General features: G+C 40.4%; 1 protein-coding gene across 3 annotated transcripts in view; it reads right to left on the bottom strand.

Annotated features, from left to right (window-relative positions):
* Positions 1 to 22,923, bottom strand: part of sardh (sarcosine dehydrogenase) — a 39,656-nt gene that overhangs the window by 2,279 nt on the left and 14,454 nt on the right. For all 3 annotated transcript variants that reach the window (XM_079658375.1, XM_079658376.1, XM_079658374.1), the window contains exons 11-21: positions 19,034 to 19,124; positions 18,503 to 18,644; positions 14,491 to 14,574; positions 14,134 to 14,247; positions 13,581 to 13,719; positions 11,428 to 11,541; positions 10,155 to 10,302; positions 6,591 to 6,684; positions 3,879 to 4,041; positions 3,620 to 3,788; positions 2,629 to 2,764 (exon numbers count right to left, since the gene is read on the bottom strand). In XM_079658375.1, coding sequence (XP_079514501.1) covers positions 2,629 to 2,764; positions 3,620 to 3,788; positions 3,879 to 4,041; positions 6,591 to 6,684; positions 10,155 to 10,302; positions 11,428 to 11,541; positions 13,581 to 13,719; positions 14,134 to 14,247; positions 14,491 to 14,574; positions 18,503 to 18,644; positions 19,034 to 19,124 — 1,394 coding nt within the window. The remainder of the gene's footprint in view (positions 1 to 2,628; positions 2,765 to 3,619; positions 3,789 to 3,878; positions 4,042 to 6,590; positions 6,685 to 10,154; positions 10,303 to 11,427; positions 11,542 to 13,580; positions 13,720 to 14,133; positions 14,248 to 14,490; positions 14,575 to 18,502; positions 18,645 to 19,033; positions 19,125 to 22,923) is intronic.

The following is a 22,923-nucleotide window of genomic DNA, read 5'->3' as shown; positions in this document are numbered from 1 at the left end:
CTGATAAAGAAAGGAAGAGAGAGATCAGAGCATGGAAATATGAGGTGGGGAGGGAATTTACATTTGATATAGATGAGGAGGATGACGGAGATTAAAACAGAGAGGAAATGAGACGACCAATTAATCCACGCTCTTAGTAAAAAAAAAAGATGGACTTCTCCCAGCTGACGGAGAACTCCAGAGCAGACAATTTCACAGCAGTCGTATCTGACAGAAGAGAACGGCGCTGGAGTTATAAAACGCTGAAAGCAATCCAGTCACTCATGAGTCAATGTCAGATCCTCGTAACCCACAGTAAGAGCACATTTTCACAGACTGACTCCCTTCTCCCTCCCTGCCGCAGCACACACACATAAAAGAGCTCTCTCTCTCTCTCATCACCATTTAATTTCAACTACTTCCATGTTCCAGGAATGGCGTTGATGCCCTTGTCTCACTTGGAATGGTGAAGTGTTACACACACTTGCCAGATCCATTATTTACCTGAATTTGGCTGCATTTAGACCATGATTCTTAAAAGCAACCATGCAGCACTTTCAAAGATGAATGCCCCCAGGTTTCTAAAGTGACTCCACAGTATATTTAAATCCAAAGCTCTAGCCAGGTGCTCCTATTACCACACAATGAAATAACAGTGTGCGGGTCCAAATTATTCAAAGCACCTGTTGCAGACATGTATATGAAAACTTGCAGGTCAGAGTCTTCTACTGTAATTTTCAAAGCCCAGTCCAAGTTGTTAAGGATAATGCAATTCCCACTGGCATTTTCAGAACAGTATCATAATGAATACATTAACACAGAAGGATTTACAAATATTATTTCTGCCACGTTTGAGCGCTCAAATAAAAAACGAAAACAATTAAAGGGTCCCTATTGTGCTAATCTTTAGGTTCATATTTCTATTTTGTGTCTCTACTGTGACGTGTTTTCACACTTTAATGTGTGCTGCAGCATCTCTTTTCACCCTCAGCTCTGATTGGTTAGCTGGCCGGCTCTGTTGGGATTTGTCAACCGCTTAGTCCCACAACTTAATCACGTACAGTTTGTTGGAGCGCTAGCCAATTGAAGCGCACGTGTTACATAGTGATGTCATTGTATTTTGGAATTAAACAAAGGAGTCCAATCGAGGCGTTTCAGGCAGGGGGGGGGCAGACCATTGACATGCACCAAACACCTATACAACACGCTAGAGGAAATGGAAACCTCCCAAAAGCATAATAGGGCCTCTTTAAAGACGTTAAACTGCTTTTGGGCTGTAACTTAAATGAATTACCTTCATACTCCATCTTGCTAGGCATTATTTGATGGCATTCTGCACACAGGCATAGAAGTATAACTGCTTTGTTTTCAAGGAGTACATTCACTTGTCAAACCACTGATGCATGTACAGAACTCAGTCTGACAGCCAGTGAAATATTTTGATACATTTTAATGGTGTACCCACTGCCTTAATACCACAAAGCAGTGAAACAGTGAATTAAAAAAAGAATACGGTAGGAAGCAAGGAAAGAGAGAAGAGAGCGATCAAGCGTACCGTGGAGAGCAGACATTTATATTGTTCTCTATACATGGGTCTGTTTAATGAAAGAAGACTCTTACAAAGTTACTTCTGTTGAAGTCAGTGATGTGATTGAAGGGGATGTGCTCTGCAATCCTGAGTGACAGGACACTAGATCGCTCAGACCTGTCTGACTGTGTGTGTGTGTGTGTGTGTGTGTGTGTGTGTGTGTGTGTGTGTGTGTGTGTGTGTGTGTGTGTGTGTGTGTGTGTGTGTGTGTGTGTGTGTGTGTGTGTGTGTGTGTGTGTGTGTGTGTGTGTGTGTGTGTGTGTGTGTGTGTGTGTGTGTGTGTGTGTGTGTGTGTGTGTGTGTGTGTGTGTGTGTGTGTGTGTGTGTGTGTGCACACATGTCTGCATTCGAGTGAGTGCATCTCCAAACTGTAGTGCTCGTCAAAGCCAGGAGTCATTCCGCTTTGTTTTGTACTGCTGGTCACGACTCAAGGATGGATATTAACCAAATGAGCACACACAAGGGCACACATTCGATCACACAGATGTGCTCGCAACGCAGTGTGTGTCTAACGTTGTGCGTCCATGAGCACAGAATTGTAGATACGGATCTATATAAAGCCAAAAAAACTAAGGATTGTTCTGTTTAATGAACTAAAATAGGTGCTTTGCCTTGGAGCACACCACTTCCACCAATAACTTTGTGTTTCTCTCTTCCTGCTGTTATTTTGTATGCGTCTGTATTATTAATGAGAGAAACACACAAAAAAAACCTGTATGCTGGCCGATAACACTTATGATTCAGTCGCAGGCTATTATTGATAAAAGAATCAGTCCTCAATCTTAAAAAAAGGATTTCTAGAATTTGTTTCTTAATGCTTGACATAAATCAGTTCTGTTGTCAGGATTTCTATGCACACTTCTACTCAAAACCTAGAATTGTGTTCAAATGGGATTATCTCACAATACTGACATAATGTTTTTTGAAGAAAATTAAGTAAAAATACATTAAATAAGCCCAAAAAACAACGGCATAAAACATAAAAAAGGAAGTGATGATAGGTAAACAGTGTGTACAATGTGTATGTATATGTTCATGTGTTGTGTGTTTAAGGTCTTTACCACTCCTCCATCAGGGTTGCGGATATATCCATATCCGATAGTTTTGTCGATAAAGAAGCCATAGTCTGAACGACGTAGGTGACCAACAGGAGTGCCGTTACGGTGAACTGCTTCCAAACCAAACATGGGTACTTTCCTGAGGGAGAGACAGAGGAGGAGAGTGTTTAACAGTCAAACAAATACACATTCATTTTTAACACTCAGCTAATTTATTGTCATGTTGGAATGTTTCTTTAAAAACACAATTAATTTTATCTGATTCCAACACTGACTCGCTCATGCACACACATACACAAAATCCCTCTTATACAAATACTATTATAATACGCATATTCACACTAATTATATCTGTCGGGACCAAACAGAATGTGCCCACTTTGATAAAAAGTCTCTCTCGTAAAGAAAGCAATGTTTTCATCTCAGAAAATCTCCTCAAGATCAGAGGGAAAACATTTGTTTTTGTTTGACCATCATGCGTTTGTAAGATTTGTCTTCCCACAACTCATTCGAGAGTGTAAACCTCCAGCTGAAGATTAAAAATGAATATCAACCGAACCGTGATTTGGTATAATTGCATTCTAGCGTCTGAACCAAGTGGAACATTTTGAATGGTTAATGTTTTTTTCGGACAAAGATCTAATGGAATAAAATTATTTGCAGAGTGTTAAATGTCTTAAAACAGAAACCACAGAAGGGAAACTCTATAAATATTAAATTAAACTGCATCTCCATCCTGACACACAATATACCCGTACACATGGTCTTCTTCAAAATCAGTATCACTGCACATTTGTTAAATGTATTAGTAAGTAAAGTAAGACAATTCTTTAAGTTATTTTAGGCTTATGTTAAGAAATATATTTATGGAGGAAGTCTAAGTGGCTGCAGGAAGCTTTATTTTAACTTTTTTTTTTTACGTCAGTGCTCAAATGTGCGATTGTTGTAAAGATAATTTAATTCCTAGTAGCATATAATCTCAGTCTTTACTTACTCATCAATGGTGAAGCAGACGATGCGCCTCCTCAGCCCCTCCTCCTTCTGTTTCTCCAGCCTATCGCGGCCCTGGAATGGGATGGAGCTCTTCATTTTGCAGGTGAAGCCTAACCCTGACTCAAGGGGTGTGTCATCGGGGCGAAGGTCTGCGTGCCAATGCCTGTAGCCTGATTATTAGGGGGAAAAGGTAGACATTAGGGATGAGAGGCACCAAGGGACTGTTATTTTAGGGGTTAGTGATTTATTTAAATAGTTACCTTTCTCTATGCTGAGTGAGTCTATGGCCCTGTAGCCTGAGTTGATGATGCCGTGCTTTGCCCCAGCAGCCATGACAGCATGGTAGACCGGAAGGCAAGAGTCTTTGGGTATGTGCAGCTCCCAGCCGAGCTCTCCGACAAACGACAGACGCATCGCCCGCACCTGGACCAGAGAGAGGAGGCTTAGAGAGATGGAGAGAGGCTGGTAGAGGCTGTCATGCCTTTGCTTGTGTTCAGACACACACACACACACACACACACACACACACACACGCTACTTTTAAATGAGCAGATCTACCGGTAATGAATCTTAATATAAACAGCAGCCACCATGTGCAGCAACTGGAGAGAGAAAGTCAATACATCAGGATAGAATACATGGAATAGAATAGAAAAAGATGCAAGGATAAGATAAGGTTCAAACACATTGAAAGTGTAATCTCCCTTTAGAATTGAATGTCCAATTAGGTTGAATCGTAAAAAAGACCTTTATGGGGATAAAAGGTGGAAATGACTGCAGTGACTAAGGGGGATGGAGGTGACAGGGAAAACAGAATACAAACAGAAAGAGCAGGGAAGTTGGCAGGGCCTGAGAGGCGGGAAAAGGTGTACCAGATAATGAACAATACAGCTGAGAAGGAAGAAAAGTAAATGCTACAGATCAAAAAAGAAAAAGGATGAATGTTATCATCAAAAACTACTCCATTGTGAATATTTGGCATGGAAACATTTTACTCAACACTTCCATTGTAGAGTTTTGAAGAATGCAGCACAAACAGTGTTAAATACGGCAAAGCTTTCCCCCAAAACTACTAAATGTAATATATAACAATGCAAAATGGTGTATTTAAAACTACAAGTAAACTACAAAAAGGATGGAAATAGCTGAAGATACTGCAATTAACTTATGGAAGCAATCAATTAGGAGAGAGTATCTTGTCTTTTTGTTTTTGCACTTCTGAAACAAAAACGACTTCCTTGTGTTTCTCCTACATCTATAGGACTCACTAACGTTGAATCAAAGGCAGGCTGAAACTTGACTTTAGTGAATAGAAAATAATCCACTATGTCATGCAGTTTGCAACAACAGCTGTGTGGATTTCCATGGGAGTGCTTAATCTTTTCTCAAGAGTTGAAGATGACTTCTGTGTCAGGCATATATAATCACAATACAAACACTGAGAATAACACCTAGGTTCAAGGATACCAGAATGATTAGGATGCAAAATTATTTATTTAAAACAAGTAGGAATGCTTAAGAAAAAAAAGGAAAGGAAGCGAGCGAGAAAATGTGGGAGGGAGTGAGAAAAAGAGAGAAAACTCTCCAACAGTTTCCCCAGTGGGTGCTGTGACAGCCAGGCCATCTGGCCAGCCAGGGATCACCCTGGGCCCCATATGTACGCCATGAAACTCTGGGGAGGACAGTACATGTAGGCCCACGCAACAAAAAACTCTCCGCCAGATACACAGTCGATAAACTCACGCAAACCCTATGCACATACATCTACCAGGCAAACATGAAATATAGACTCAGAGCACAGACACAAGTAAAATATTGCATACAAACATGAATTAATCACCGAACACGCATGCCAGCACACTGCATCAACTGGGAGGAGAGAGAGTCTAATGAGATACGAGGGGGGCATGGGGCAGAGGGTGAGAGAGAGAGAGAAAGAGCGCTCTACTCTCGCAGGAGTGCAGCCATTAAAATGTCACCCGGACGAAGCCAGCAACCAGCTGGAACACAGCACAAGCAGCGCACACACGCGTGCACACTAACACTTCTGCAGAGCTGTGAGAAGATGCTGACTGCAATCACCGGAGCGTTGAAAAATGTATTCAAAAGCAACTAAGACAGAGCGAATGTGTGTCGACATATGCGTCGCTGCATGGGCCGGTACTACATGCTCCGTTTGATCCAAGGCCAGGAACAATGTGGAGGTCAAACTGAGCGGCCAAGGCTTCAGTACCTTACAGCACCTGATGGTGTATGCATGCTAGTGAGTGACCACCGCATGCTGGAGCCAAACTGCTTGCTTTTGGCTGGACTGTTTCCAACATGGTGGCTGGCAAAGAAATTCTCAGTTTAAGGCCAAACAGTACACAAACAAATATTTGTTGTATGCCTTCGTTCATTTTCGTAGAATGCTGAATGCAGTAACTGTGCAGGAATATATATTTTTTACATTTTTATAGTTTTCTTAAAATAGTTTTCTATCTGTGTTTTACATTTTTGTTTTGTTGCAGCACAACAGCAAGTCAAATTACTCGTATGTGTTAATATACCTGTTTCTGATTCTTGTGATTCTGAGTAAGAAGTGGGGTCAACCATATATTGCCTTTGGTTGTAGTTAAGACATCTCCATTAGAATTTGCTTCGCAGCCAGAAGCAAATGCTTTACTCGCCCCTTCGCACATATAGAGCGTCATTTAACGGGAGGTTGTTGCCAGTATTAATTTGGCTTATTGGACCGTTCCCCCAACTGTTTGGAAAACCGAATAAAGTATAAATATATGGTTTTCCAAGTGCTTGTAAACAGCTGTGCAGTTACTCTATTTATGAGTTTGGAGTTATTGGACCTGAGGGGAGGAAGTAGAAAGAGATAGAAGGCAGTGAGGGTTAGAAAAGAAAGGTCAGGACAGACATTCATCACACACATGCATGCACATAGTTTCAGATTTCAGCTCACTTAATGTGTGTGTGTTCACCTGATGCCCTGCTGCACTGACAACTTTGTGGGTGGAGAAGGGGAAAGCTTCGTTGCTCAGGTCGGCGTCCAACACCTCCTGCAGCACCTCTCGACTGCACATACAGAGAAACACAGAAACAGAGATGCTCAGTCAAAAATATTTAGCACCGGCACCTGTGCAACTGCTGTGGAGAAAGATACTAGATTTGCTTACTCAAATATCAGATGTTCAAGAAAGCAAAAAAAACCAACACTTATTATATTTGCTATAGAACCATTTTCCCCTCTCCCACAAACACACCAAGAATGAATATTACATAAAGATGAGTCAACAGAAAGAAACACTAAGTTTAGCTTCCTATGCTGCGTGTGTGTGTTTGTGAGTGGGCAGGTATACAGGCAATATTTTTGAAACAGTGTGGCATGAAGCCAAGGCTGAAGATATTTGGGGAGGAGGTCCAGGTTATGCTTGCGTGTGATGTACATGCTTGTGTATCTGTGTGGGGGCGTCCTACTTTTGTTCCTACAGCAATTGATGTGTTCATAGTTGGATGTAGAAACGGGGACGTTCGTATGTGAATAAAACCTTTCTTGCATATATGCATGGGTGAGCCAGTACTGTATAATGCACGGGCTAATATTCTCTTCGGGCTGTTCTCCAGTTTCTGTCTTCCCTTGAGTAACTCACTGAACTCCCAGGACCAAGAGCAAGGCCAATTAGCTATATGCAATCAGTGACCGGGTGTGTGTGTGTGTGTGTGTGTGTGTGTGTGTGTGTGTGTGTGTGTGTGTGTGTGTGTGTGTGTGTGTGTGTGTGTGTGTGTGTGTGTGTGTGTGTGTGTGTGTGTGTATATGTGTGTGTATATGTGTGTGTGTGTGTAGCCGGAGTCTAGCAAACCACCAATTTGTTTCTCTGACTTGCCACTTAACTGTGGCTCTCAGCTGTGAATCAGATTATGAATACATACAGTACAGACACACATATGTCTTCTCTCACATGATTTAATATATTATCAATATGGTTCATAATTACAAGGCAACAGACGAGCACCCTGTTGCAAGCTGTGCGAGCAAAAAGCTGCAAATCCAGATACTCCTTCTTCCGGAGAATTGGAATTCTCTGGGGGAGAAATGAATTTTTTTTAACGCAGCAATTTTCCATCTCCTCAAACTTTAAAGAGATCAATTGGCTATCTTAGAAAACAAACCCCAAACATTAGAGGGTCGATTTTAGCAAATCCTCATTTGTGGCAGAAACAATAACATGGTAGCTGGGATTCATTACGAGATGCAATACAGACGCTAATCTTGTTTATATTACTGATATACGCAAACATTTGATTTTAATACAGACACTCACAAGCTAAATGCACTTTGGATGTTCAGAAAAACTTAATGAGCTACATAATCAACCTTTTATGAGCATGTGAGAAGTCATAATCACACACACACACACACACACACACACACACACACACACACACACAGTATATATTGGCTTTCTGCTGCTAGTGACGCACTGATTTCTGGTTTGACGTAAGCAATAAGAGCAAGAGTAACAGAACAATCTGACAAAGGGAAAGAGGACACAGAGAATAGGCGATTGAGAAGAGAGATTTAAAAAAGAGCTGGATAAGATCTACAGAGACATGTGTCTGACAGTGAAGAAACAGAGGAGAACAGAAGATGAGAGAAAAGCCTCAAGGAGAAGAAGAAATCGACATAGCCCACACAGAAAACAGTGTGGCCTAACCCTGCTGCTGGGGAGAGGGAAGAACAAAGACGCAGGGTGCATGGAGGGGGGGGGGGGGGGGCAGACGAGGTGAGAGGGGGGGAAAAGATAGACGAGGAGTTCAGAGACAGAGATCGGGCAGAGGTAAAAGGTGGCCCTGCTTGCTATCCGAGTACAACAAAAGGAAAACTGCAAGAAGAGAGTGACGAGCTTGGACTACAGCCCATGTCCAAATGTGAGGTACTGTTTTCCCACGTACAGAACAAGATTTCTCCTCCTGACAAATAAATCAATCGATGATGGTTCGGATGGATGAGGGTAAAAGGGAAACTGTGAGTCTTATGTTCGGTTATGTTTCATTTAAAAAACTGAAGTTAAATGGAGAAAAGACATCACAGTCCCTGGTTGTCCTCCATCAGTAAAATCAGCAGGCTGTAAAATGTCACAGGTGTAATATAAATTCAGTAAACAGAGCTTTTGACATTTATACTTTGAAGGTCATCACTGTAGTGTTAACACAGGGGAGTCCTTATGGCAGGGATGGGGGATAAGAGATATGATTCTATAGGATTACCTTTCATTACTAATATCATGAAGAGAACAGTAGAGTGTACGGATTAGAGGCCTAAGATAACATCACCAGTGTCTACTATAATGGTTATCCTATAATATTCCTGGATTAATTCTTTGGTCATGAGGAAAAAGTTATTACAAAATAAATAAAGCTGAGTCATTTTAAAGGTCATAACCCAGAGAAGCGCAGAGTATTAGACAAATGAAGGGGAAGTTAAGCAATCACCAAATGTATTACAATTCATAAAATGATGGATGGTTGATAAGATATTCCACTCAGGGTTATAATCATAATGTGCTGCAGATCTCCCTTGAAAAAGAGATCATTGATCTCAATGGGATTTTACCTGGTTAAATAAAGGCTACAAACAAACAAACAAACAAACAAACAAACAAACAAACAAACAAACAAACATAAACCTAAGCTAAAACTGTAAGAGTTAGCAGTGACAAATATTGTCATAATATGGAACTTAATGGCCTTTTGGAAAAAATAAACCGAACAATGTTTTTTCTGGTTTAAACAAAAATAAATGATATAGATTATAAAGAATTGGTTCCAGTTGTTTTCCTATAAAAGCAGACAGTATGAATTTCTTTCAATTCTTCCTTGAGTAAACAACAGAAAATGAACAAAGTAATTCTTTACAGCAGATGAAATGATGCCGCAATTGAAAAAACGAATTAATACAAATGATAGTATTAGATCTTTGCTACAGTAGGTGACTTACTAATAGACAAACATTGCCATGTAGTTGCTCATGCCTTTAACTTTTCGCGTTAGCATGATTCAGGTGAAATATTGACGAGTCAGGCCCATGAACCTCTAACCCAAGATGCAAACTGTTGTTGACACATAGAGCGCCATTGATTTTTATCATTACCACTCACCCAGATGAGAAATAGATTTAAATGAGCTTTGAACGGTTTACAGCATCAGGAAGCAGCCAATGGCTCCATTAAGCGGCAGAAGTACTCTTTAACCCCCATGTTTCTGTCTCCTGTTTTCAATCACCCTCCGTCCCTGCACACTGCCTCTCACCTTTACGCCTATGGCCTCGAGAATGAGCACTTAACCCGCTTTCCTCTTATTGATCGTTCAGCTCTTCCTTTCTGTTTCACAATTGCTTGTGTCTAGGATGTGAATCATAACCCTTCTATTCTTTTACTCTCTTCTCCAACCCTCTTCTTTTGTCCTTTTCTTCACCTGGATCCATGAATCATAAAAATGTCTCCATTCATTCGTAGCCGTCTTCCATCACTCTTTTGTTTCCTCACCTCTTGGGTCCCTGGATGCTGATCATCCCCATGTCCTCAGAGTGGTCCGTTAGCTGGCAGTTGAAGCCTTCATCCTGAAGAACGGTTCTGATGTGGTTCCAGTTGTGTTCTGCCACGCCTCCTCCAATGGCCAGGTAGTATACATCACCTGGAGCAAAGACAGGAAATACATTAAAATTGGTTAAGTGGAGTAAACACGGCTGACAGAAGAAACACAGAACAACAATACAAATACTATGGCATATTCTGCTGTTACACATTTTGTTGAACATAGCTTCCAAAAAAAGGGGTTGGGACCACATCTATTTTTTACTCTTTATTTCGCCTCTCCCTCCCAAACACTACTTGTGCTACAGTACGATGATAGCATCAAAATGGCAGCACAGAGCTCTGCAACCGGCTCCCGAAAGTTTTGGTCTCTGTTTCTCCATAAGAGGGAACTCCAGAGAGATTCAGTAATACATGTCTGGAGAAGATTCCGTTTTGAGACATCTGCGACAAGCAACAGTATCAGAGTGGAAAGTAATAACCATTTTTTACCTGCTTATGTTGTAGGTTAGCTTGTTAGCTTGTTGCTTGCAGTAGCTTACTTAGTTATTGGTTTTAAACATATCCAAGTATCTCTAGTGGGATGTTTTGGTAGTTGTTGGAAGGAAGCTTCAGGGTCTGGTTTACATGCAAAAACCGGCCACACTACAACGTTTGCTGTCAAAGATTTGATTGATGTAAACTCTCTACTGCTCTGCGCTGAAGGTTTCCTGTTTCTTTGCCGATGTTGTGTCAACAGCTACACAACAACGATTGCCTTTCAATGTTATGACATACCAAATCTAGCTGTGTTTGAAACACAGATTTTAGGAGAGTGCACAGGCATCGCCCTTTTTCAGCACAGAAATGTGATATTCTCTGCACATGTATTATTCAGTTTAGACAGGTTCATACTGTAGATTTTAGGGGATTTAAAAATAAGAAAACACATTATAAAATGGAGAGGGAATTTAAGTACAATGACAAATAAGATGGCATTAAACACAACAAAAGAGATACAGGTAGGAGCAAAATGGTGGATAAATACACAACAATACGTTAAACAGAGCTAAAGAACCATAAATCCAAAATGGGATACAATGCAATGACAGATACTTCCAACAACAGATAAATAAATTGTTCAAATTAAAATAAACAACACTGATGTGATGATAAAGAGAAAACTGTAACAATGGAGAGAGCAACAGATCTAGCAGTATCACAGAGAAAACACACTGTGGCTCACCATTGGACTGTGGGGCCAGGGGCATGTTGGCGGCACCAGGCTCCAGTCTGCTCACCGTCAGGTCAGCCTCCGTCCCTCCTCCCTTATTCAGCATGCAGGTATACACAGTGGAGCCTAAAACACACAAATAAACAATGAATTCCTCTGGCAGAAATTGTGGGCCAATTTAAAGTGTGCAGTCTCACAGAACGTAATCTCAAAACGAAAAATAAACCCGAACTTTAGGTCAATCTTCAGTAACCCATTCTTTGTGAGTTAACCAGCTTCTGACCTTTTGTCTGCATTTCCCCCGCCCCCACCTTTGAGTAGGAATATAATATGTTTTAATAAACTCAAGTGTTCTTTTACTTCTTTCACAACTTGCTTTAAAGGGGCAATAATTGTAAACCTCTGCCTTTAGAAATACACAACAATTCAACCTTTTCCTTTTTGTGAAATAGTACCAAGGAAACATGATTACATAGCTTAATGAACATATTCATAAAGACAACATGACTGAAATATTTCACTTATGGTAGAAGTCTGTATTTATTTACAGAAGACAAATAATAACATTCCCGTCATCCACGGCCAACGAGATCTTCAGTGATGTGATAATGTGTGTCTGTCCCTCTGTCATCACTCATTGAAATAAATGATTGATGTTACAAGTAAACTGTCACTGCTACTAAAGGAAAGGCTGTGTGAATTAGTTAGCGTAGCATAAGTCGGCCCGCTGAGACATTAAATATTCTCGGAGCAAGTGTGACCACTGTGATTGCTGTAAGTGGGAAAGCAAGGTCAAATGATGCGTCATTTAAGATGTTGAGAAAGCATTTGAAAAACCACCTTCGTAGGTGGGGTGAGATCTACAGTAGATGGCATAATGAGTGGAGGATAACAAAGTGGTATTAGATGTAAGCACAAAAGAAAATATGAAAACAGTTTACAGAAAATAAACAGCAGCAGTGCAAGCTGAAATGGTTACTCAAACAATTGAATGCACTTTTTAAGATGTAATTTAAGATGGAAAAGCGGTGGCTTATGAAAAACTTTTCCATAGACCGCATATTCCTAAATTGGGAATATGCGGTTATTATCTTTGAGAGTGAATAATGCTGTATTTAATAAATGTATGTCTACCTTTTATATGTTATGCTATTAAATTGGTTATTACTGTATTTTCAAAACTGTACACTGCTGAGTTTAATAGTTAAAATTGAAAAATGGCAAAAACTTCACATCCATAAATTGAAACCGATTATATTGTGTCTGTAGAGACACAGAATAACGTTATGATGTTATTGATCAATTTGCTAAAAACTGGAATCACCTCTTATACCTATGTTTTTCTTGGTCCCTTTAATAATTGCTATTATAACAAAGATAAGATTACGACATAATTCAGTCATCAAATGTATTTATTTACATTTGAAATAGTTTTTGCTCAAAAAGAAGAAGACTTAAATGATTAAAGATTCCATTTAAACCATGTCGCTACACTGTTGCATGACAGGGGACAATACTGTTGGAACAATTTTTTCCCTTTGAATTTGTTTTGATATTACACAACTGCTTTTACAAGTTAAGTGCTCCCCATGACAAGTAGGGTGGCATGTGCAGGTCTCCTTTTAGTGGTGGAACCTTTGAAAGACATTTTCCAATCCCAGACAAAGAGACTTTAAAACTAAAAGATATATCTGTCATGGCATTCTTTCAGAACTTGAGTTTCTGACATCCCTGTCAACACAGAGGAGAGGTATCCTATTCAGGCATAAAAACAGATAGTGGTTGAAGTGAGAAATTGGAGGAAAAAGTGGAGAAATAATAGAATATCCGCATAACTATTTTTACCATTCGTACAAAGCTGTCATTGCAGAAAACAGGAACAGCTACAAAAACCAAAAACAAGCATTTAATATTTTTTGTATTTGAGATTTTGTCAAAGATTACTGTTTTCCTAAGAAGTTGGCATCTGTTTAAGTCCTTCCTTCCATGAATTTGCCCTTTTCATTCTGTCAATCTTTCGCCCATCTGTGTGTGTGTGTGTGTGTGTGTGTGTGTGTGTGTGGGTGTGGGTGTGGGTGTGGGTGTGTGTGTGTGTGTGTGTGTGTGTGTGTGTGTGTGTGTGTGTGTGTGTGTGTGTGTGTGTGTTCTCGCTGCAGCACACTGACCCGACTTCTTGTTGACATCAGCCGTGAACAGCCAATCAGCTGCCTTCTTGGCATCTGGTCCAGTCAGATAGAACTTTCCAAAGTAGGACATGTCGAACACCACCACGCCATTTCTGCACGTGAGGCACTCACTCTTAATCTGCAATCATAAAAGAAAAAATCCAACACACATTTAATCAACAGTCCGTGACTTTTTAAAGATTTTTAAAGCTAGATCCTTGAAGGAAAACTTCATTACAACTGTGATTTTAAATGAAAAACAGAGTGGTGCTGATGTTAAGGTTGCCAATTTCCTTCTGTGGCGTGGAGCTAATGTGTTTGTTTGCACTTGATGCACCAATAGCCTTTCTGACTATTCTCTCGTCACTATCATGATTGTTTCCCATGAGGACACATGTGCCCTTTTCTCACGGGAGCCTTCACACTCATCTGGCGACCATGAGTTTCTTTTTTGACCCATTCACGTTTATCAAAAAAGGAAGCGTCATGTAATCAAAAAACATTACTCTACTGAATCACACTCATCTTCACACATTTACGCTTGATATCTCACCACTTCATGATGCGGAGGGAAGTCAAAGGTGTACTCTTTGCCCAGCAACTCGTTGTATTTGTAGTTTTCATTCTTCTTAACGTCATAAGCCCCATAGTAATCGTAGTCTTTAACCTTCGAAACAGACAAACAAGCAGTTAGAGGCTAATTAATCATCCCTGTTTCCATGTGAGCAGAGGACAAAGCAGTGAGCCAGATTCTGTTTCTTTGTCGTCCGTTTTTGGCAAGCCTTGTGGGAGAATTTGCATCCTAATTGTTTATGTTTCTCCAAGTGCCTATGTCAATACACAGATGTGAATAAATCATTAGCGTGCACATGCTTGTGTACAATAAATGAGTGCAGTGAAAGTGTCTCACAGCAGCGGCCCCATCTTTGTTGAACCAGCCAGGTCTCTCCCAGCCGTGCCTCTCCTGGAACACACAGCCCTGCTCTGTCAGCACCTAGGACAAACAACAACACACATACAAAGACTTAAAATCAGTACATGCAGCTGACATATATACAACCGTTAACAAATCGGGAATCGGTACATAACCAACGAGTAACATTGATCCAAAACATTTAGCTGAAGGACACTAAAACGCTCCGTGGGGCTGAAAGGCACTCAAAGTTCAAACACTACAACCCTTCACATTACGCATACTGATTTTATCCCATGTTAAAGGTCACCTATTATGCAAAATCCACTTTTTCATGTCTTTTATACATAAACATGTGTCCCCTCTGTGGAAAGGGATTCTGAAAGTTTTAGGAAAAAATGTTTGCTCTCTTTTTGTTCTCATCCATTTATATAAAAACCTGTCTGAAAATGAGCTGATCAGATTTTGACCACTTAATGGTCTTTTTTGGCTTGTGTAACCATTAGCCAATAACCAACCAAGGTAACCCCCCCCCACACCTGATCACCTGAATCTCCTCCTAGAGCACCATTGTGTTCTTTTTAACCAAATCTCTCTCAGAGGGGAGTGGCTCCTTATTTTCATCTAAAGACACAGACAGAGAATCAGCACTTTTGAAACAGGGCTGAAACAGAGGGGATTATGGGATGCTACAATGATCTGTTTGGTGTTTGGAGCCAAACACTTCAGAGACATGTTTTGTATATGTCTGAGACCTATAATATATTGATGAAAAACAGTATAATAGGGGACCTTTAAGATAAAATATATACAATCAATGATGATGAGGAAGTGCAGCTTTTAACTGATTACAACACAACAAATATAGTACAGTTGTTAATCCTTGATTTCTTGACCAGTGTTAAAACAAGATATTTCCGCGCTCCCCATCGTCCTTGTTAAAATTGACAGTCGCCCACAGTTGGTAGGTATGTACTGCTATGCTCTCCTCCTAGCAGGCAGCTAGCTGTCTTTTGCCAAAACTTCCCACACCGAGCTATAATTACCCTCTGTGCTACCGAGGTGGAGAAAACGTGGAAGCAGCAGTGTCAGAGCTGGCCTGTTTGTTTTCTGAAATAATCTCGAATTGCCTCCTAAAAGCAGACAGTCTCATTATTTGCAGAGCTCCCTTGGCGGATCAAACTCCTTAAGTAGCTCTTACCCACAATACATGGCGCCGTGATGAGGAGCAAGAGAGAGTATCTTTAACAAAAAGCTCATTTAAAAAATAATAATTAGACTTCTTGTATTTTTCTTTCTGAGTTACTCAGCCACCCTTGCATTTATCTGAGGCACTCCGACAGCAGGAAGGCTAGTTGCTAGGTGATGGCCCTCGACGAATGATTAGCAGGGGTCTAATGGGCTGGCAGCCTAGGGTTGGACCAACCCACTCTCACAGGGAGCATGCTCTCCTTCAAGCAACAGTCCGTCTACCTGAGAGCGACTATTTGTGTCCTTTCAGTGCTCTGTACTGTAGCCGGCTAGCATAAGATCTGATGTCATAATTATACTGAACATAACATGATAATACCTGAACCGGCACTTGTTATGCAAATGTAAATATTCATTGCTAGCTAGAGGGATCTGTAATAGTGAGAAATTGAGTCATACTGATACAGTGTTGTACAACAGGATGGAAGATATGCCTGTATATAACACTGCATGCTGACAACCTGTTGAGCATTTGAAGTGTTAACCAATTTCTATGTTCAAAAGTATCTTCAAATGCTATTGCAAATGGAAATCACCAATTAAATGTGGCCTACACATTTTTGTAATGATTAAGTTTGAACTGCAGTGGAACACAGAAGCAAACTCTGGCCACGGTACATCTTTCACGTATTTCTATTGCTGCCTGCACGCGCGTCATACGTTAATGGTGTGATTCTCTCAAGACAGATGGTACTCTCTTTTGGAAAACACAGGGGATACAAAGTGACCTTGACAGCAATACTTGGATTATGCTGCAAGTAAGGCTTTCTAAGAAAAAGCAGTCCATCTGTTTTATCTCAAGTTCTTGTGAGCTGTCAATCATACAAATTAAGTCCATCCTTTTGAAGTACAACATGTGTTTTTAAAATCAGTTCAAAAAATAAAGCACACAGTTATGAATCTAAAACAGAAGTACATTCAAACACTTTTTATGAAGACACAATCTACTTACTGAAAAACATTTAAATAAAAATCAACATCACGTAATGTTAGTGCTCATTATTTACAACATCTTAAAGAACCTTCTGGGAAATCTGGTCGATTATGCATGAAAGGTGTCAGAGAAGCTTAATAAAACAAGCTGTAAGAAAGCAGTAAGCATGATCTACAAAACACATTGACAGCATCACTAATGCAATTTGTTTGACAGTAATCCGTTCTGAAAGAATGCCCTCATGCGTAAGCGGGGGGGAAAACCGCAACAGTTAAATAACAGGTAAATAAAGTCTGGAACAGGAAAGCAAGGGTATGTGGGTCATTAATGCATAAAATATGGCGGCGAGGCCCATTAGGAGTTTGTGTCTGGCTAAGGAGAGAAAGGAAGCAGAAAGACATCCGAGAACCGGTAACCGAAGCTAAGTGTATCATTTATACTCATGTTGGCAAGGATGGCATTAATAAGTGTAGCTGCAGGGGATAAGTTACACTGCTGTCTGCCAGAGTCAGAATCAGCTTTTTGCCTCCAGAATTGTGCAGAGAAGACAGGAGGAGAGACACATATAAACATACTGAGAGTAACGAGCGAGAAGGGGTCACAGTTTGACAGATGATATCTTTTTAACACTTACATCAACAGTGCTTCAAGACGAGCTCGGCAAAAATATTAAAGGATAGAGACATGAAAGTGTACATTCAGTTCTACAATCCTATTTGCAGCTGAAATGAACTCAATTCAATGTGTTCTCTGCACTGTTGAAGCCTGCAGAACCTGGGGTTCAGTGGCATTGTTACTATATTGATTTCGCCTCATTACTGTCTCAATTATCCAATCAGATGCTGCGGTTAAAGAGGTCAGAAGAGGGAGGGAAATGCCGTAACCGCTTCTTTTCTCGAACAAAAACACAAATTGGAGCGAGAACAAAGACAGTGGCGATCCCAGAGGAGAGAGAGGGAGAAGCAGACATTAAGTCTGAATAGAAGGATGAATAGGAGAGAAAACTGATTTTGGAGGACGTCAAAAAGAGAATACCAGAGAGAAATAAAATTGAATGCCGTGGGTAGATGCATGGGGGAAAGAGAGAGGAATAAATGGCTTGAGAAGAAAACGAGAAAAAGAGGTGAGTCATGCGACCTCTACAAATATAGGAAGAGATTGAAGATGCCAGGAAGGTTATATGGCAGCAGAGAAGCTCCTAAGACTTAGAGAGTGAAGCAGGTTTCATCTATGTTAGGAAACCTAGTCAATATGGGTCCAGAAAGATTCCCCCTCAGCTATGTTCAAGCCAAAAGGTGTAAATCCTGAAAGATTCACAGCTCTGCCTACACTTTTACGCAGAAAGTCAAAGCCGTGCTTACCTAACTGAGAGTGTTAGAATAGAGCCAAGGTTATACTTAATGTTTACCAGATGGAGGAACATTATTTATGAATATGGTTTTTGTAACATCTCGGGGGAAATAAGCCAGAATAGGAGAAAAAAATTAAATGTGTTTGACTAATGATACTCTTCCAATAAAGACACAAACTGTGTGTAGTCACAATATAAATAAATAAAAAAACAACAGTCTACAAATATAACAGGGACAGACAAAGTGGAGTTATTGAGTGCTCAGTATTGTCAATGTTAGAGTATCCCTTTTTTGCATCATTTATAACATGTTAAGAGAAAAATATGTATTTGCTTTCAAACCCAAGGTGAGTCAACTTAAATGACTCATCAAACCACAGTTGAAAGCAGCTTGATTAGATCGCACAAGGAAAGACACACAACTGGATGTTTCCTTGAACTCTTCAATACACACCGCTGAGGCGTTCATTTACCTGATGAAAAGGATCCTTCCTCATGTTGCGGCTGGCCAGCGGCTCATCAAACGGGAACACCACAGAGTAGTTTTTAGCGTACGACTCGTGGCTCCTCTCTCTGATCCACTTTGGGTTGTTTGTCAGCGAGTTATGGAAACGCCTGAGACGGGAGGGAGACGAATTCAAGAGAGAAACGCTCATTAGAAGTCACACGCATTCCGATTTCATTAAAACGTTTTTATTCTGGTTCCTGCTGTCCTTTGCTAGAATGCTCAGCTGATTATTAAAAGCATGTTTCTGCTTCGTAGGGTGGCGCCATCTGTATGAAACGTACTTTAATCACTGTTTGTTTGAATACAGGCTTAGTCTGCATTTGATGTGCCTTGCAGGTGATTCAAGGGGGGGGCGGGGTGTCATTCACATGATTAGCAACATTTTCAAAAGGGTTAACCTGCCACCTGCTCTCTCTCTCCATCCTTTAGTGGCCCTTAACAAAATACACAGGGTGCAGCCCCCATTATAAATGATCCTAATGCCTACTGGATGTACCTGATGTCATAACCGTACATATCCTTCTCAGGGCGGCCATGTATGATCCAGTGAGCCAGCTGTTGTCCACAACCACCTCCCAGCATCATGCCTGACAGAAACAAATACAAAAAGGGAAAGAAATGATAACACAGATGTCATTTTCAGTTCCTTATATAAAACATTTCATAACTTAAACAAGTCAATTAAGCAAAAAAAGGGCAATTTAGCTTTATCTAATATTTGAAAGTGAGGATTTGATTGAATGTCTTTGGTTATGGATTAGGGCACTACTAAACAATACTAATATTCATGACCTCCACCAAGGATGGTGTGTTTTCATCTCCATTTGTCTGTCTGCTTCTTCTTTTATCGGCAGGATTCAATGAAAAACGAATGGCCCTGAAACTTAGGTTGAATGTGTTGTTGGAATAACTGGAAATGTTGTTTCTCTACTGGGTAAATTCATGTGAACGCCTCATCAAGGCATGAAAAGCGATTTATAAAGAGTTATCATATTACTATAAACAAGTTTTTGAACGCTTTGAGGAATAACTTACAATACTTCTTAAATAATAATACAATAATCTTCTTTGAAGCATCGATGTTGTTTCCACATTACGACTTAAAGCTAAACACAATCGGACTCATTAGAACTTCTCAACTCAACAATTCTAGCTATGCATTTATCTGTATTGAAATCATTGTTTAGTCGATGAAATATCAAACGAATAGAGAAAAATAACTGCTAATGAAAATGATTGTTGGTTTCAAAATCTCTACCCAAATCACATCCAATTGTCACAGATTACTGGTTAGAAAACAAGATGTGAACAACATAAAGGACCTGGAGGGCTGTGAGTATGTCTCATTAGTTTGGAAAAGAGAAGAAATGCCTCTATAGGTCATCCGACATACAGAGGATGGTTTTGACCTATGTCAGTGATTTGACCCTCGCCTCTGAGCAATCTGAACTCATCAGTTGAAGTATGCTGTTTTTTTTCAACCCGACAATTCAATATTTTATCCGTCTGTTCCAAAAACAGCTGGGTTAATGAGCCGCATTCTTCCAAAAAAAACCTTCTTGTGTTGCTGGTCATCTGCATACTTTTTTTTTTTTACACACACACACACACACACACACACACACACACACACACACACACACACACACACACACACACACACACACACACACACACACACACACACACACACACACACACACACACACACACACACACACACACACACACACACACACACACACACACACACACACACACACACACACACACACACACACACACACACACACACACACACACACACACACACACACACTGTCCTTGCATCCCTCCTTCACCCCCATCTCTCACAGCAGGCCCTCTCCCTTCATCTCTCATCGCTTCACTCATCTGCGGACACTGTCACTCCGGGCCAAGCCGGGGTGGATGTTTGAATGGTGGAGAGGGAGGAAGAGGGATGGAGGGAGGAGGAACGCGGTAGGGCGATGATGGAGTTCTCCCAAGACAACGTGGAGACAACCAAGAAGGCGAGGTGGCACTGATAAATGTCACCCGAGATAAGTGCCCTGATGTGTGAGCGCGGATCTGCGTGTGAACCCTTACGCTGGTGCTTCCACTCATCTCATCACCCCTCCTTCCTGCCTTTGTACTCTCTGTCTGCTTCCCCGCTATCGCTATCTCGCTCTATGATTGTTCGTTTATGCTGCGCAAACATTTGTTCCTTTCCATGTCATTATATATCACCCCTTCTCCCCTCTTCTGTATTGCCATCAGATTCTTTTTAGATAGTTGCTCTCTTCTGACATTTAAAGTGATGCCGCTAGTGATTAAAACAATGCTTTTGAAGACGAAGCAGACATGCCAAATTGTATTTATCCTTCTCTGCCATAGTAGCGTAAACAAATTAAATCTCTATTTAGGACGAACTGTGATACATTTGATTTAAATATTTACGTTTTTATGAGTTGTAGGTCCGACATTCCAACACCTTGGAGGATTTGTTAGCATAAAGATTGCTAGTAAGGTTATGTCAAACGTTTAATACCAGCATCTGTAAAGACAACTTTTTACACAATCTATCTCACTTGTGGAACCTGTAAAGTAAAATAAGAAGCAACCAGACCTGTAAATTAACTCTGCTTGCCATAATGACTATAAGCAACTTGGTAATACATGTAAGAGGTTCAGCAGTTCAAAGTAATTAAAGAACCATAATGAAAATAAATAACTAAAAGTTCAGCATGGTTGTTCTGACACAAATTAACTAACTTAATGTTTTCAGGTAACAAAAATAACTTGCAGTACGTAGAGTTACTGATTGCTTGGAAACTAAAATGAACACCAAGATAGCCGAAACAACTGGAGGCTTTAAAAGTTATTCTGTGATGGATGTAATAGAGAGAAGACAAAGGGGCGCAGAGGGAAAAGAAAGAAATTAAAGTGAGAAGGGTAAATAAAGGACTACATGAGGAAAGGTGGACGTTTTTAAGCTCCTGCTTTGATCGGACTCTGATGTTTTGTTGTGTTTTTGCATGCTGAATGCAGATATGTGTGTGTCAGGCAAGTGAAAGGCATTTAGAATACCCTTGCTTTGCATGGTAGGAAGAAATTCCTTATTAGAATAAAGTCCCCGTTACCGATGGTGTGATAGCTGGGGGACGCTGGGCCCATTTCAATGAGCCTGGTGAAAGCTTGGCACATCAAAGCCAGAGGACAAGGGGAATGCAATATTTTATCAACCTGGATTCAGATGGGAATGTGACATTTCTATTTGCGTCAAGTAGAAATAAAATAAAGATTTAGAAGGAGGGTTAAACGTCCATGTTCGATTCTGACCTTGGGACTTTTATTGTTTGTTATCCCTTTCTATTCTTATTTCTAAATGTTCAAATAAAGGTTATTATTAACACATGTAAAAAAGTAAAAGGTATTTATTTATTCATTTTTACCAAGGATATTCCGAATACAATTCCCAAAAGCCTAATCTGAAGTCAATCACTTGTTTTGTCTGGACTTAAACAACAAATCAGTTACAGAAATGTACCATAATGTCCTTGATGATTAATGATCTCAAAATAAACAAATTGCTTAAATCACCTTATTCCAATCCTATGTAAAAACCTTATGCAATCTAATGAATAGAGTTATAAAAGGAACCAGCGGCTCAGGGAACGCAGTGTGTGCGCCCTGGTTAACCTGACAATGGATAACAAGTTGCTAACTGACCTACGATCAGGCTAATGGACAGAACGAGTGTCTCATGGATAAGTGGTAAGGGCATAAGAGAGCAAACGAGGCGCTTTTCAACAGCAGCAGGGATCCATCAGCAGTTTGCATCAAACGTGGAAAAAAACACTTCTGAAGCAAAAAACAATGGTCTCTGTTATGTATGAGTGTAAAAACGACTGTATGCTCGCTCATTAGCGCTCCACCTCTCGACCCCGGGATCTTTAGCTATTAAGCTTGTTCTCAAACGTCTGTTAGCACTGATGGCGATTACTTTACCCTTTACACCCCCTCTCTCTCTCTGGTATTCAGACATCTGAGAGACTTACATTCCTCCCCCAGCTAATGTCAAAGGTATGCTCCCCTACATTATTCATTTGTGCCTTGAGAGTGTGCACAGAGATTGGTGAAGGCTGGGTCAAAGTATGGGTGAAAACACTCTTCGGCCGCTTCTCCTTGCTTGTTTTCCTCCCTGCTTATATTGCCAAGTACTGATGATTGCTTCGACCTTTCTATCTCTATCATTTCATGGTTCCCTTAAGGAAAAGCTTTACACACTAAGTATTTGAAAGTGTCATTCATACACGTATCTATCGTTTGTTTACAACTGTGTATTGGAGATATAAGTACGCTCTTTTTCTCCCTTTGCTTTCCTTT

The sequence above is a fragment of the Notothenia rossii genome, assembly GCF_949606895.1.
Source record: "Notothenia rossii genome assembly, chromosome: 11".
NCBI classification, from domain to species: Eukaryota; Metazoa; Chordata; class Actinopteri; order Perciformes; family Nototheniidae; genus Notothenia; species Notothenia rossii.
The sequence above is the reverse complement of the archived record's forward strand: the minus strand, read 5'-3'. Positions and strand labels throughout refer to the sequence as shown.